The 16,173-nt window shown below is 37.7% G+C and overlaps 1 protein-coding gene across 3 annotated transcripts in view; it reads left to right on the top strand.

Annotated features, from left to right (window-relative positions):
• The window catches only part of mthfd1l (methylenetetrahydrofolate dehydrogenase (NADP+ dependent) 1 like), a 35,144-nt gene that overhangs the window by 2,429 nt on the left and 16,542 nt on the right, over positions 1 to 16,173 (top strand). For 2 of the 3 annotated variants that reach the window (XM_008397705.2, XM_081602769.1), the window contains exons 1-20: positions 234 to 810; positions 1,735 to 1,819; positions 2,047 to 2,097; positions 2,201 to 2,254; positions 2,631 to 2,755; positions 3,383 to 3,483; positions 4,056 to 4,192; positions 4,412 to 4,523; positions 5,070 to 5,137; positions 5,257 to 5,354; positions 5,516 to 5,689; positions 5,840 to 5,976; positions 6,296 to 6,342; positions 6,792 to 6,899; positions 7,043 to 7,117; positions 7,505 to 7,607; positions 8,979 to 9,055; positions 10,364 to 10,504; positions 11,441 to 11,509; positions 14,279 to 14,390. In XM_008397705.2, coding sequence (XP_008395927.2) covers positions 575 to 810; positions 1,735 to 1,819; positions 2,047 to 2,097; positions 2,201 to 2,254; positions 2,631 to 2,755; positions 3,383 to 3,483; positions 4,056 to 4,192; positions 4,412 to 4,523; positions 5,070 to 5,137; positions 5,257 to 5,354; positions 5,516 to 5,689; positions 5,840 to 5,976; positions 6,296 to 6,342; positions 6,792 to 6,899; positions 7,043 to 7,117; positions 7,505 to 7,607; positions 8,979 to 9,055; positions 10,364 to 10,504; positions 11,441 to 11,509; positions 14,279 to 14,390 — 2,110 coding nt within the window. In that variant the 5' untranslated portion in view covers positions 234 to 574. Of the gene's footprint in view, positions 1 to 233; positions 811 to 1,734; positions 1,820 to 2,046; positions 2,098 to 2,200; positions 2,255 to 2,630; positions 2,756 to 3,382; positions 3,484 to 4,055; positions 4,193 to 4,411; positions 4,524 to 5,069; positions 5,138 to 5,256; positions 5,355 to 5,515; positions 5,690 to 5,839; positions 5,977 to 6,295; positions 6,343 to 6,791; positions 6,900 to 7,042; positions 7,118 to 7,504; positions 7,608 to 8,978; positions 9,056 to 10,363; positions 10,505 to 11,440; positions 11,510 to 14,278; positions 14,391 to 16,173 lie in introns of those variants that run through there. The other variant, XM_081602770.1, reaches the window with a different exon arrangement.

The following is a 16,173-nucleotide window of genomic DNA, read 5'->3' as shown; positions in this document are numbered from 1 at the left end:
TTTTAATCACGAGTGTCTGTGTTTCTTGCTCCCTGAATTAACACTGGAGCGTTTGCTGATTTTGTGATGCGTTTACTATACTCTCAGATTTTCTAAATAACCCGAAAAGGGCTGTAAAGTTCTATATTGGTATAGAAAGCGACTGTACTGAGCTTACTTGGAAACTCGGAGGTTTGTTTTAACATAATAAACATCTGAAGGCAGTGACTTTGAAGTCATAAAAACGCTCGATCGAAAAAAAAAATCAATTGTATGCAATTTGGAGGGAAACTATCACATTTAAAGTGAGTTGCGGTTGAGAGACTGCACGCTAATTACTTGGCATCCTATGCACGTGTTGTATTGTTATAAACCACCACTTGGTCTATTGGAGATTTGTTATATTTGGAGTTTTTAGAAAGCACAGGGCTGTGGACATTTATACTTCCGAGTGCCCCTGAAGTTACCACACCTCCATCAGTACCCGGAGACTACCTCAACTTATTTTCTTCCTCTAGGAAAGACTCCTTCGTGTGCTACTCTAACAGAGAGTCAAGGACCCTCCTGAGACCCAGAAACAAAGTAAGAGGTAACCATGAAGCTGGCTACAATTCGCAGTGTCTGCTGTAGCGTCCGAGTGCGTGCTTCCCGTCCAGGAAGCAGATTCAGCGGCATGTCGCGTGGATGTCTCCTGGTTGGGACGACAAACAGCCGGTTAACCCTTCGTACTGCTAGCACGGTTACTAGCAGCGGAACAAGCCCGACTTTAACTGCAAACTTCGGGAAACATCTCAAAGAGGATAAATGGTCCGAGTACAGCAGACCAGTGGGGTAAGAAACGTTGTGTATTAAACGTTTATATTTCAATTCGGTATATTTTGGCTTAGTTTCGTTTAGAAAGTGTTACTATTTTATGCTGTAGTTCGCTCGAGAGACAAACGCCTCTGGTTTGGCTAACAGCCAGTTCCCCACGTGCACTCAGATGATTAGAGAGGCTATGGCCAGATGATGTAATCTCACTCTGTTGTTACTAAACATGCAATTTATACAGCAAACACGGGCAAAATTAATGGAAGAAATTAATGAATAGATGGATGATTGAGGGAAGTTAATTCATTACCAGTTAAGATGATATGCTGTAAACTCAGAGTAGTTTGTTTTACAAACAAACTACTCTGTTTTAAATATGGGATTTCATCTGACATAATGTTGGTTTCTAGTTTTATTTTTTTGTGATTTTTTTTTTAAAAGAGAGAATATTGCACCAACAGTTTGAGATAGTTGATAAAGTTTGTTTACATTTCTGCGTAAAATGTAGGTCAGTGTCACTATAAAGGCCCCTCCCACTCAGTTACCAGAGATAATCGGTCTTTTACTCCCAATACAGACATTTAATATGGCACACAAACTAACAAAATCCGCTTTATTTCAAATTGATTGTGGTAATCCAGTTGGTGTGTATATGTATTATTTATTTATTAATCTATATGCATTTAGAAAATGTAAAGGAGGAAAAACTAAGACACTGAAACAATGCAAGCAAATTTTTTGCTTGGTAGCAAAACAAAACAATGATAAAATATTCCTGGTGGAACAGTACAATAAATTGAATTGTAATCTTCATCACAATTCTTGAGTAATACTTCATTACCCATTTCACAGTATATTTCAGTTATACAGCTGTCTGTTTGGGGCTTTTAAAATCTGCTTGACTTTCACCATTGTAAAGCTGTGTGCCTTAATGCTGATTTACAGGGAAGTAGTTCAGAATACCAAGGAGGCAATTGCAACACTGCAAAGAAGAAGTCCTGACATCCAGCCCCTGTTAGTCATTTTACAGGTAATGTATGGCAGGATATATGTCTCGCCGTTCCGATGATCATAGAGACAAAATATAAACTCCAGCAAAAGCCTTTTAACTTTACTTGACCAAACTTTGTGGACATGACTTGATTTTTCTTAATGTGCCTTTGACCTCAGGAGTATTTTTTATATTGACACTGTTACGTTGCTGTACAATCTGGTTGGTCTCTGTGTTTTAATCATGATTTTGTTTCCATCTCGAAGGCTGGTGAAAATGGCAGTATGTTGGAAATCAATAAGAAAACAGCTGGCAAGGTGGTCTTCCCTTTTTCTTTTTCTTTTTTTTAACTCCATTGTGTGAATATTTGTTTTTGAAATTTACTCAGGGGCTGAATTATCCATGTCTGTCACTTCATAGATTGGCTTGAATGTCACTCAGATTTGTTTGGCTAAGAACTGCAGTGAAGATGAAGTAAGTAACACTGACTCACATTTTGGATTCTTTGTAAGCAAGTCTGTACATGATTTGCCAGGCTTCTGTTGGGTGTGATAATGGTTGCTTACGTTTCAGGTGATTTAGCCAATATTTTTAACTTTATGCTTCTAATGTAATTATTTATTCATTCATGATGTAATTCTTAGCCTAGCTGCTTGATATATTGTTGGTGAAGCTGCTCAACAGCTACTTTGGTTCAGCTGGGTCTTCCCTCCTCATTCATTCAGAAGCAATGGATATTTCTGGGAATTGCTGAGTCGTTTATTTAATAGCAGGTGATTCATAGTTCCTGCTGCTCAGCTTCTTTACTTTCACACATCTTAGCTGTTTCTGTATTTTTGCTTGCATGTAGATAATAGAAGAGTTGCTGAAGCTTAACGATGACCCCAAGGTGCATGGAGTCTTTCTCCACCTCCCACCAGCTTCCATCACTAGTCGAGTTCTCAACGCACTTAAACCAGAGAAAGATGTTGATTGGTAAGATCTTGTGAGAGTATTTTGTCTGGCAGAAAGACGAACATTATTTCATAGGTGGTAAACGATGTTGAGCTGTAGCAACATGTGATAAGTTGCCATAAAAGGACCTGTGATGTTTACCCACAAGTCAAAAGTAAGCCACTGGTCATGGTTTGTTCTAAAATATTGTGCGTGTCACATTTTATCCCAATCAAGAAGGCCTGCAAAAAATTAAGACAAATTGTACAGCATGTGCCTTCCTAAAATAGGGGAATGGGAACATTAGCAAGGTACGCTATATAATAACCACAAATTGAAGGGGACTGGTTTAAAATCATGAAAGTTGAGATTCTTTTAGTTAAAAGGCCTTAAGTTATGCTTATTGTTTTTATTCTAATGAGCAAAGTTAACCTCTTTACCTTGAAAGCAGAGTGTTTTAACTTTTAGTAGACTGTATGTGATATTTTACCAAAGCTTCAGGTATATGGAAATTACTTCTTTGGTTTATCAAATTCTTTCCAACCATAGAAGGTTTTGTCATGGTTTCATTTAGTGAAATGTGATGAACTTTGAAGTACATGCATAATAAACAAAGCAATACATTTTTCTAAACTTTTTTTTTTTTGCTTCTTGCCTCTTACAACATAGCATTTCCAATTTGAATATAGGCTGCCTGGTGAGAGGAGACATGAGCAAAGGTTTTGTACCACCGATGGCAAGTGCTATTTTGGATCTGCTGGGAAAACATGGTGAGTTTCTGCCAAAACAAGCTCTTTGTCGTTTATTGCAAGAACACTTGAGCATATCTGTAAACGCAGAAGGGCTGTGATGATGTGTATATATTTTTTATCAATGTTTGTCTTAATATGACGTTTTCTTTGTTTGGCGTATAAAGTTACCTCACTGGGACATAAAAAAAGAACCTTTTGTATTTCCATCCAAACTTCATCAGTGTTGCATGTTAGTAATTTGTTTCTTCATGATTTTATTGTCTGCATGTGTGTTTACTCGGATGCTTATTACTGTATTTGAAATAAAATATTCCAGAACAAACATTTTGCTTATTTGAGCATGATGTCTGAGTGAACACTTTGTTACTCATTTTGACTAATTAAGAGTTGTGTAGAAGCAAAATATTAGAAAATATGTATTCTTATTGTTTTACACAATGTTTTCATTTAATTGAATGCTTTTCATCGTTATATTTTTGTAATAGATGGATTTATACATCTTTTTAAAATATTAGGAGAGTTGTGAAGAAATCTAGATAGTTTATTGAACAGGGTACTCGAACTCCAACATGTTGTAAATGTTTTTGCAGATGCTTCTTTGAAAGGAAAATCAGTGTTGCTGGTAGGAGGACAAGGACCACTCAGGTTGGCCCTACAGTGCCTGATTGAAAGAAGTGGGATGACGGTTCAAACAAATCATTGGAACGCAAAGAGCTTGAAGACACAGGTTTGTTGAGTCGCATTGTATCTTTTTTTTGATACCATTCTGCTATTCTAGTAAGTGACCACAAGGAGACCCTGTTGGCTTCATAAAGTGTGATCCTAACTAAACCAACTGATAATTGTTTCCAACTTGCATTAATGTGTGTTTTTGTTCATCTGTTATTTATGTCTGAGTTGCAAAATAAAGTTCTTAATTGTGTGCTTTCCCTTCTTTCTTCATTAGGTAATGCAGGCTGATGCTGTGTTTCTTTTAAGTGTGGGAAACATGGAAATCCCGCCATCCTGGGCTCGACCAGAGACGGTCATCATTCACTGCGAGTCGGCCTTGGAGCCAGGTATGACTGATTACCTTCTACATGCCTCCATCTGAGCAGAAGGTTAACTAGATGAAGCATTTCTTTGCACTTTTTTAAAAGATTATTTATAAAGCACAATCAAGATATATGATGGTGCAAAATAATTGAAATACAAGATGGAAACAAACTGGGAGCCAGCAAAGGGAGACAAAGTCTGTTATTTGCTCTAATTTGCATGTGCAACAAATGGCTGCTTGTTAGGTGTGATAGTAAGTCCATTGCAGTAAATAAAGTGAATAGAGATGAATGCATGAATAATTTACTTAAATACTCACTCTGACAACGCTTGTGTTAACTGAGCAATCTACTTTAACTGGGAAAACCTTTTTACTGAACATATTTGTTTGGGAATTTAAAACTGGAGGGGAGGAGGCGATGAAAAATGAAGTTTCATCGTAGATGCGTCAGAGATCCTTCTGGGGCACATAGACATCCATAGATTTCATCATTTTAATACTTTTTTCTTTTTTGTATGTATGTTATTACAAGTAAATTTCTGCTTGTTTTGCGTAATATGAAATCCAGATGACGACCTCATTGACTTGTCCTCAACATCTGGATTAGCATACCTCACAGCTGCCTACAGAGCACAGGTCTGTTCTGTTCTTTTTTTAAATTTTCTTTGAACCTCTCTTTAACTATTATGTGCCTCAGACAACGATCAAATACTTTTTAAAACATGAATTTATATTTATGTATTTTTCCCTATTAGAACGTGACACACAGCTGCAGTCGGTGGCTTCAGGAGCAGCAGTACAGACCCTGGAATCTGTGCAGCTGTAAACTTCAGCCATTAAACCCTGTTCCAACGTATGGACTTCCAAATATTAACACATGAAATTACGACTTCCCATATATAACTGTTTTCTGCGAATTTTTTATTGTACATATGCACAACAGACATTGTTAGACTCTGCTGTGAAAATGAATGTCATGTTGTCATGATATTCAAACATCATCTGCTGTTTTAGTGACATTGAGATCTCAAGGGCTCAGACACCAAAACCTGTAGCTCAACTGGCCGAGGAAATTGGTTTGCTGCCAGAGGAGCTTGAAGCTTATGGGAGGAACAAAGCTAAAGTCCAACTCTCTCTCTTGGACCGCCTCCACTCTGAGCCTGATGGCAAATATGTTCTGGTTGCTGGGTGAGTGTCATCACATAAATTAATATTGAATTTCCTATGAACAGTATTTTGGAGTTCAGACACAACTTGAGAAGCATAAACCACAATCTAGACAAAGGTTTTTTTTTTAAAACAAAACATTCTAATACCTCCTTTTGTTTGTATATTTAGTATAACTCCAACTCCATTTGGTGAAGGTAAAACCACAGTGACTGTAGGTCTGGTTCAGGCCTTGTCTGCCCACCTCAAGCTCAACTCCTTTGCCTGCCTTCGACAGCCTTCTCAGGGACCGACCTTTGGAGTTAAAGGTTAGGATTAATGGGTGGTAGATGCATCCTCTTTGGAATTTGTTTTACTATATTAAGAAGGTAAACGTTGGTTGTTTATAGAGATAGCCATTCCAAAAACAAATTTTGTATTTGAAATAATAATGCTTGTGATAAGGGTTGTGGTTGTTTTTACGAAATGCATTAAAGCATGGAAAGCCAGAGATCTGGAGATGATCTTAAATATTGGGAATAATGAAACTCCGGTTTATGCATTTTTGGGTGGAGTAGTTCATTTAGAGTCTAACACTCACCAGTTGTCCTGTTGTCTTTAACTGTTCTACCTCTGCTTTGTGCCTAGGGGGAGCTGCAGGAGGGGGCTATGCCCAGGTTATCCCTATGGAGGAGGTAAGACATACTGACAGGCAGAACTAGAGAAGACTTTAAAGATCTGAGATATGCAGAGACAAGCCATTTAAAAAAAAGTAAAAAGTAATCCACACATTTCTGTAAAGCTGTGACTATATGCTTTAGACAAAGAGGGATGAGAGTGGTAGAAGTGGGGGGAGGAAGGAGGGGGTGATGAGGGAGCTCCAGACTTTTCTTTCTACAACAAGCCAGCTTTCTTTTTTCAGTCTCTAATTTCACTTTCACTTCCATAAGAACAAACTTATTAGATCAGAGGAATCAGTTTTCATGTTGACTTGGAATGACTGGAGATCAACTTATCAGAAACTTAAAATTCTGTTCTTTTTCTAACCATTGCCATTTTTATTATTACTAACAAGCTTTGAAATGCAGTCCTTCACAAAATGTCTTTTTTTCCTCCCATAAAAAACCTTGAACTCCCCCATCAGTTCAACCTCCATTTGACTGGTGACATCCATGCCATCACAGCAGCTAACAACCTGCTGGCGGCAGCCATCGATGCCAGGATTCTCCATGAGGCAACGCAGTCTGACAAGGTGACTGTAAATTAATTGCAAATGTGTAATTTTCTGTTAGTATTTGGTTTATTAGGAAAATAAGTAAATCTAACATTTTTAGATTAAAATTTTTTCAAAATGTATTTGTATTTAAAAAAACCCATTTTTTTTTCCTTATGTAGTCCCTGTTCAAAAGATTGGTTCCTTCTGTATATGGAGTTAGAAAATTCTCTCCCATCCAGATCTCCAGGCTTCGGGTAAGTCTAAACACTGCAATATGCAAAGTTCTTGAAAGCATAATGCAATTGAAGGATGATTGCTTTCTCCACTAGGGGTCCTCAGTTTACCTTTTAAAAATATACTCTATTCATATATTTAAGTTATGTCTGTTAAGTTTTATATATTTTCTTAGAATAATTATTCCTGCTGCACATTTTGTAATCTGGCAGTAGAATCCTCAGCTTTTTATAATCCTGTTTACATTTCTTTTTTATATGTCCAAATCATCAGAGAAAATTGGATGGCTGTATTTGCTTGAGTCCAGTGATGAACCTAAATGTTGCATTTACCAAGTACTTTTTTTCAAAATGCATAAAGAGGAATCCAAAATCTGTATTTCTGTTTTGTTCTCTACTTCATTTCAGCGTCTTGGTATCAATAAAACTGATCCTGCCTCTCTTACACCAGAAGAAGTCAGCAGCTTTGTGCGCCTTGATCTCGATCCGTCACAAATTACCTGGCAGAGAGGTATTTCTACAACTATAAGTTCACTTGCTCACCGTAGTTGGTTGTAGCAAACTATTAAGAAATACTATAGAGTTGTTTCTTAAATCTGAAAAATACCTGAGCTTAACCTTTTACTTGCTTCTAGCCATTTCAAACATTTGAAATTTTATGTACAACATGCAGCAAAATGTTCAAATTGTACATTCATTCATCAGATTTGCTCATTTATAAGCCAACATTTAAAATTGTTTACCACACTCAGTTCATACTAGCTGCAGAAAACTCTGCTCACTCAGTTGTAGCTAAAAACAACAACATACATGGGCAACTCTAAATGATTTGTAAATGTTCTCCAGTTATGCAATTATTTGGATAAAGAGATGTGGGCTGCATAAAAAAAACTTGCTAGACTAAACTCAAAATGGTACTGGCTGGTCCCAGAGCAACAAACAAGTGGGGATCGCTTGGCATTGCTTCAGAGGGACAAACGGCAGAGTTAAAATAGCATGACTTGGACTGGGACTTATTCTGAAACAATATAAATACCGTACAAATACGTTACCGTTAGGGAGAAACATTAATGCATCCTGAAGTTATTTTGTGTTGAATGAATGCTACACGTGTAATCAATCATATTTCTATACCAGAGTGAGGTTAGGATTGCTGTTGGAGCGCTATGTTACCTACAGCACTGTTGGTTTAAATTTGTCATTGACACAAAGCAGCTGGGTGCTGATATGACTGATGTGGTATTTATCCCAGTGGCTGCAGAGACCATTTTTAAGAAAAAGTCCTTGAGATTAAAAAAACAGTTAAGTTTAAGGGTGACAGAGAAATGGGTCTTTTTTTTCCCCCTCTATTTTTTTTATTGCGCTAAATGACCCAGTGAATACTGCTTAGCTAATGGGGATCCCAGCTGCTGGGAACCACAAAGGAGCCACAAAGAAAACTTTCTTAGCCACATATTTGAAGACTTGTTTTATGTGCTGAAGTAGGAAACTTTGACTGACTACACTGCTTATCTTTTGAAGGACAGTTAAGATAGAAAATACATTTGCTGCAGATTCATTGATAGAGGTATCAGTTTTAAATAGATGGAGGAATTTAAAGATTATGCTCATTTTTGCATCCGACATGTCTGGAAAACCCCAGACAGCATTTCTACTTAAAAAGAAATGCTCCTAGTTTGATGCATTTATTGAATAAGTCAAAATATTTACCATCTTTTTGTCTTTATGATCTTGTTCACCAAAAGATTAGATGGCCAAGTACAATTTCTGGGCAATCAATGGGTTCATTTCTAATCCAAATCTTCAAATGTGCATTTATAATTTATAGGACTTACTTGTCACTTTAATTATTGTGAGCTAATATGTAATTTTGCTTTTTCAGTTGTTGATACAAATGACCGTTTCTTGAGGAAAATCACAGTGGGACAGGCAAGCACTGAAAAAGGACAGATCAGAGAGGTACGGTGGTTTAATGTCATGAATCGCCTGACACTGTTTATTATTTCTTGTTAGAAATCCAAAGAAAATTTTAAGCATGAGAATTTGTTTAAAAGTGAAAAACTAATAGTTTTTAGCTTAATGCATTAATCTGACCTCATGGTCTTCTAGTCTTTAATCATAATATGGCAACTCCTTGTTGATTTTAAAATGTCTTTTACTTACTTGCTTATTAGTCAGGCAATTTATTTTGTTAGCATTAGGTCTCAGTTGCGTTTTAAAACCGCATAAATAAGTTTATTATGAGTAAATGGTTGTGCTCCTTTAGTTTCTATTCAATAACTGTTTTACATAATTCTAAATTCTCAAATGCAAGTTAGAGAAGTGCTTGGGAGTCTTCTTTCAGCCGGCTCACTGGAAGCACACAGCAACAGGTGGAGGAAGAGCAGCGCTGCATTCATCTGTAGAAAACTTTGGTTATGCAATCATTTTCTCTGGCATCTCGTTGACATGGCATTGAAGCATATTTACAATTTACTGAAATTTTTTTTTAAGCCAGCTTTTTAAAACCTCCTTGTATCTCGATGACGTTAACAGGCCCACACCTACCCTCCACCGCACTCTCTGTGATGTTGCCCAGCTGTACTTTAGCCACATATCAGCAGTAATGACAGCTAAATGAAATTCAGCGAATAAACAGTTCAGGTCCATGGGAAGCAAGCAGCCTTAAGTGAAAGCAAATGTTTACACAAGAAGGAAAATGACCCACCCATATACACACAGCTACACTCCTCCACACCCACCTGAAATAACCCCCTAAGCTGTCTCAGCATATGCTTATATTTACTGCCATCCATTCTGTTTCATTCCTTTGGCCTTCACCTTCCTCCACTACTGGATACTCTATAGCCCCTCAGGGTATTATGACTGGAAGCGGGAGGGGAGATCCTGAGGTCCTTGTTGGATTAATGTGGTTCAAGACATGTTTCTCTCTTTGTTAAGTGTGTGTGTGTGTGTGTGTGTGTGTGTGTGTGTGTGTGTGTGTGTGTGTGTGTGTGTGTGTGTGTGTGTGTGTGTGTGTGTGTGTGTGTGTGTGTGTGTGTGAGAGAGAGAGAGTCATGGAATGAAGATGTCCACTGTTATCTGCTTCCCTTTTAAATGACCACTTATTCACTCATGTTCTTCTCAAAGTCTGTTTAGTTTCACATAAATTACAAAAGAATTACAGCACAGTTTTAAAACGATAATAGTGGGAATTATTGTGCACGGTTGTTTTGACTGTGCCGTCTTTGCAAAAATGTAACTGTTATATTTTCTTTTGACTTTTAGACTGGTTTTGACATTGCAGTAGCCAGTGAGATCATGGCTATTCTGGCCCTCGCGGATAGCCTAAAGGACATGAAGAACAGATTGGCCCGCATGGTGGTGGGATCCAGTCGCTCTGGAGAACCTGTCACAGCGGAGGACTTGGTGGGTTTTATACAGAAATTATTTCATCCCAAAGAATGTTCTAACTCAACCGTACAGTGTTTACTTCATATCTGTAAGCATTTTGATTGAAAGGTTGCTTAAAAATGTTGGGACTTAATAGAAAATTTATATTTGACTCTTGTTTAGAAAAAAAATATGAAAATGTCTGACAAAACCATAAATACTTATGCCAGTAAAGAGTCTTTCCATAAACATGGATTCTTAATTACAGTTTGCATAATTTTATGGTCAATGGAGATACACAGTCGGTGAATTAAAAGATGGGCTGAGATAAATATTATTGTCTAACATCATGCTAGATCTTGCTGTCCTCCTTACTGCTTGTAATATGACTTTTTGTCGATTGTATTCTTATCTTTTTCCATAGTCCTGTTTTCTGTTTCAAAACTGATAACTGTTAATTTGAGTGTATAATTTTTTACGTTTTACAAAATGTCTGTAATTTGATTGTGTACCATAATTCTTCCTCCCTGCAATTTTCCACCAGTCAGTTAAAAAAAAAAAAGTATGCTTTCTGGGTCAGACTCATTAATGCTTAACTCCCTCCACCCATGTTAATTCAAAACAATGTGCAGCTTTGCTTGTATCTCATGAATAGGATGTTAAGCAGAGTCTTCCTGCTTCTTGCGCTGTCTGCCTTCACTTTCCCACACATGACTGCCATGTTTGAGAGCAATAGACAAACAAATTGACCATAGTTCACAGGGGCACAGTTTTTATTTGATTGTTTTGCTCATATTTGCAGATTTAGCATATAAACGTAAACTATAGTGTGGAAATTATTTAGTACAGTTAATAATCAACATTGACAATTCCTTGGTTTATTTTGGATGCTTTTAAATTCTTTATGTGGCCTGTTGTTTGTAAAGTGTTTCCAACAGCTATCCTAATTTTTCTTTCTTTCTTGTCTGACAGGGTGTAAGTGGTGCCCTTGCAGTGCTAATGAAAGATGCCATCAAGCCCACACTGATGCAGACCCTTGAGGTGAGAAAAACACAATCCCACTTATCAATTTAATTTCTTCATGTGCATGTGTAGTATAGCACAAAATGTTAACTACTCGTTCTCCTAGTAGTTTGTAGTTTAAATCAAGCTTTAATGTGACAAACCTGTTTCTTCAAAACTGAAGAAATATTAATGTTTTTTGCATGGCCCAGGCAGAGTCCTAACTTAGAACACAGGAATAGAGCTAAAGATGAGGGTGATGGAAAAGAGACCTTCCAAGCTGAAAGACTTTTAAGGTGGAATAAATGTAGTGGGTATCCCAAATGTCTATTTATAACTGCATGCATCTGTAGGTATAATGTACAATGAAAGTTTCTAACCCTACAGGAGTGAAGACTATTTCTCACTTAAGCTGTGATATCTGGTGTGAAAACTAGATGAACAGATAACACACTTAGATGTAAACTCTGTTTCAGGCTGAAAAATGCTGCACAATGTTTTTTTCTTTGTTTTTCTGGACAGATATAAAACTGAAATTTTCAATGTTAACAGTCATGCATCATCTGCTTTTTGTTTCTTTTCTTTTAACAAACTGACATTTTGTATTTGTTCCTTGTTGAACAAGAAGTTTGATCACATCTACCAAGTGGGAAAAATAAACAGCTTGTCACATGTACTGTGTATTCTGAGCATGTGGAAGGGGGGAGTTTTGTATGGAGCAAAGATTTTGTTACTCTTTGAGTTTTTGTTTTTGGAGGAAGCTCTACGGCCCTGCTGTGTGAAACCATTTCCTGTGTGGGTTTCCTGTGATTCTGGTCAGGGAGCTGGTATCAGGACCAACCGGACCTCAGAGCTGCATGAGAACTTTCCACCGAACCTGACCAATTATTCCCCTTTTTGCCCTCTTGACCTGTGCTGGTGGTGAACACGGATTCACTCATGGAACTAGAGCTCGCATCTAAAAACGTGTTTTGTTGCAGTGGACTTGTCTTTATGTCAGATAGGATGGAGTCTAAAAGAAACTGAGCATAATGAGTAGAGATTTTTCTTTTTTTTTTTTTTTTACCTACTCCCTGTGTACGTGTCTGTTTAGCAGACCTCGGCCATTCTTTGAGGTTTTCCAAACATCCTCTCTCCACGGGGTTTCAGAAAACAACTCCAGGCATCTTTCCTGAGGGGGAGATTGGAGAGCGTAGCATAAACTGAGCCTCTCGAGTCCTGATGCTGCCTCATGTCAAAGGTTACAGGAGTTGTGCATGGTTTTGCAGCTGGTATGATGCACAAGTTGCTCAAAATGAGGAAATATTTGACATGATCTCGATGTTCCTGTTATGTTCATCTTCCTTCCCGGCCTTCATTATCCCATTCAACACTTGGGGATTTGACACTCGGCTTTCATCACTCTGCCGTCGCTGATGCATCTCCTGAAAGAGGTGGAAAGAAGGAAAGTTCAGGGGTCGCAAACGAACATTATTCCGATTGTTTCACGTTATTTATGTTGAAAACATGAATGACAAGCATGGAATAAAAGTATTTTTCCAACTGTGAACTCAGTTTCCTCCTGCAGTAAATGCAGATCTGATTCATGCAACTTTCTCAACCACTCAAAAAAAAAAAACTATTGGCAGCTTTTCCCAGAGCCTTGTTTCACCCAGATTTGCTCCTCTGAGGGAAGACTGTTTATGCAGGCAGCATAGAGGTATGCAAACAAAGCCTTAGAAAATCGTATTAGGCCGTCCCATCCTTCCTCTTTCCTCTCTTAAGGAATCTACATTCAGTGTGACAATAGGTCAGCTGGCTTTCAGGGGTTTTTTTTTAGTCACAAAGTTGTCGCCTTTTTAGAGTCCAACGTGATTGTGTTGATATTTTGCTCTTGAAGAATAGCAATTGTCTTTAGTCATGCATGCATTTGTGAAAGCCAGCTATAAACTCAAGGATCTGTGAGAGTTATTCAGAGCTTTTAAAGAGTTGCTTTCTACTTATAGAATCCTTGTGGCTAAGGAGTGTTTGTTTTTCTTTGGGGTTTTTTTTATTTTTTTTTTCTCCTTTTGTACGTTACTTTGCAGACCCATGGTATACAACAAATGTATTATTTCAGTTATATGTTAACATATTTTGCTACAAGTGTAACAGAAGGGATCAGTTCATAAAAATGTTCACAACAATCTGCTTTTTTAGGATAAGATAAATCAATATGATTTTCAGAATATATTAATTTTATCTGTCAAGAATAAAAAGCCCTGAGCAGGTAAAAATGTTCATTGGCAGCATTATATTTCCAAAGAGTCTAGACAGAAATATGCACTTTAGACCATAGAGTTGGGAGTTTAAAAATGTTTTCTGTTTTAATAACTTACTTTTTAAAGCCTTGTTCTTTGTTGGTAGCATGCTCATAGGCCAACTGAGCAGCAGTCATGTTCTAGTTCCGTTTCAGGATTTTGTTTGTTGCTGTAAAGAAAGTTACATCGATTTAAGTAGCAGCAGGAGAAACCGGCTCTTAAGGCGCTCCTTCAGCTTGTGTTTGTTTTCAATCTTTAGAGAGTAATCTGCATCAACACTTGGAAGTAAGGACCCAAACTTGGGTTGACATGCCAGTCAAGCACCTCTTAACTTGTCTCTGCTGTTCAGACAAACACTTAGTCAGCCAAAGTGCATTGAAACCCCACTATTTACCCTGAAGTGTGACTGAAAGTTGTTCTTTTTGGTAAAGAAAGAAGCTGTTGGTATTTCGGCCAGGCTCGGGAAGTTGCTAGGGTTACACTGTTTTCTAAACGGTTGTATGTTTGTGTGCCCCTCTAATTGTTGCAGGGTACGCCAGTGTTTGTCCATGCCGGGCCCTTTGCCAACATCGCCCATGGCAGCTCCTCAGTGTTGGCAGACAAGCTGGCTTTGAAGTTGGTTGGACGGGATGGCTATGTGGGTAAGGTCCTTACAGAAAGATCACACAAACACATAGCCACAAGCCCTCAGGAAGGACAGCAGAACTAGATGAGCTTTGTTTTAAAACCACAGCTGGTGGGATGAAATGATGACTTAGGATTTAGATTGACCACAGTGATGAACTTCAGCTGTTGCAACATTTGGCTTTTATCCGTCTTCATTTTTGGCTGTGGCTCTGTTCCACCTGGCTCTGATGGACCGCTGTAGACGGTATCCTCCTCTGGTCTTCTCCTCCTTTCTAAGAAACTGACCAAGAGATTGTGCAAAAACAGCAGAGAGGAAGGAAGCAAGTTGATAATCTTAAGAGGCTCAGGAATGCTTTAGAGTAAACCACACTAATCCCTTCAATGTCGAAGCACACTTGAGTATTTAACATTTTATCTGTTCATATCTAGCCTGCTGCTCGTTTTGTGTTCATTTCCTGTGACACAGGCTACATTTGGAATGCCTGAATTTTCCAGGTGTATACATGCAGTTTTTACTCCAGGGTTTATTTCTAAGAGTTTGACCAATGTTTTCCGTATGAAAGGATATATTCTGCATTTATTCAAACTGTCACTTGCTGTGTAAGCAGAGAATTGAATTTCCAACATGTGGCTGAGGATGCTTGTGTGTTTTAGGCCTCAGCTTCTCTCCACCCCAATTGTTTTCCATCTGTCCATCTTAATCCCCCCTCCTCTGTCCTTGTGTTTGTTACCTGACTCTCAGATATGCCAGGAACTTGACCTCCCTTGTTTTTTCTCCCCAGGCCGCTTTTTTTATTATTTAAACTTCGCCTATTTCAGCTAATGAAGCACCAGTTATTTTTTTGTTTTGTTTTTGTTTTTCTTTTGCATGGCCATTGAAGATATAAAACCTAAGATTTCCCACAAATTTTGGTCTTTCATCACCCTCTGGTATGTGCTTTGATATTTAAGCTTAAATTTGTTAAAAATCAGATGAGGCTTACTATGATGAATACATGAGGATTATCTTACTCTTTGATGTACTGTTGAATTCAGGGTAGTCCTTTAAAAAGGAGAGATGATCAAAATGGTAATAGGCAGCTTGGATATCAAAGATTGATTTCAAAAAACTAAAGTAATGTACGTGAATAACTTGCTACAGCTTTTAAAATAACTAATTTAGTGTTTGTTTTTGTTTTAAGTAAGGCTGGATTGTGAGTTTGTTATCAGAATTTCATCTTCTCGCATGCATTTTTAATCAAGGTCCGATCTTCAGAAAACCTGTTATTGGAAAGTTGAATTTTGCTCGCAAAGAAGACTTTAGAGGACTGTTTTGACAGTAATTTGTATAAAATGTTCTTAATAATGCTAAAGAGTTTGCGCTTTCTTCATGTTTGTAAAGAAAATTCAAGCATTTTGTTCTTCTCCCAAAAGTTATAGTATGGATCATAAAATTAGTGAGACCGCAACAGTTTGATACTAAGCAAAGATGGCAGCCGTAATAATGGGAATCTGTGTCTCGCTTTTTTTCATTTGAGGAATGGCTTGTTCCGATGAAGATGGCAGTCGCTTTGTGACTCAAAATTGAAAACACTGCTGCATACGAAACATCAAACATGCTATAGGGGGGGTCAAAACTAAAAGAAGACATGTTTTTTATGTTTGTATGCAAGTTGTCTTAAAATTACGCTATGGCAGCATCAGAAGTTAAGAACTGAAATTGGCAAATCTGTGTGATCCTTAGCTTTTTTCCAGACAATGACTTGAGTTTTTTTTTTTTTTTGATGGTGATTAACTAATAAAGGGTAGGTATTTTTA

The sequence above is a fragment of the Poecilia reticulata genome, chromosome 21, assembly GCF_904066995.2.
Source record: "Poecilia reticulata chromosome 21, P_reticulata-male-v2, whole genome shotgun sequence".
Taxonomy (NCBI): Eukaryota; Metazoa; Chordata; class Actinopteri; order Cyprinodontiformes; family Poeciliidae; genus Poecilia; species Poecilia reticulata.
The sequence above is the reverse complement of the archived record's forward strand: the minus strand, read 5'-3'. Positions and strand labels throughout refer to the sequence as shown.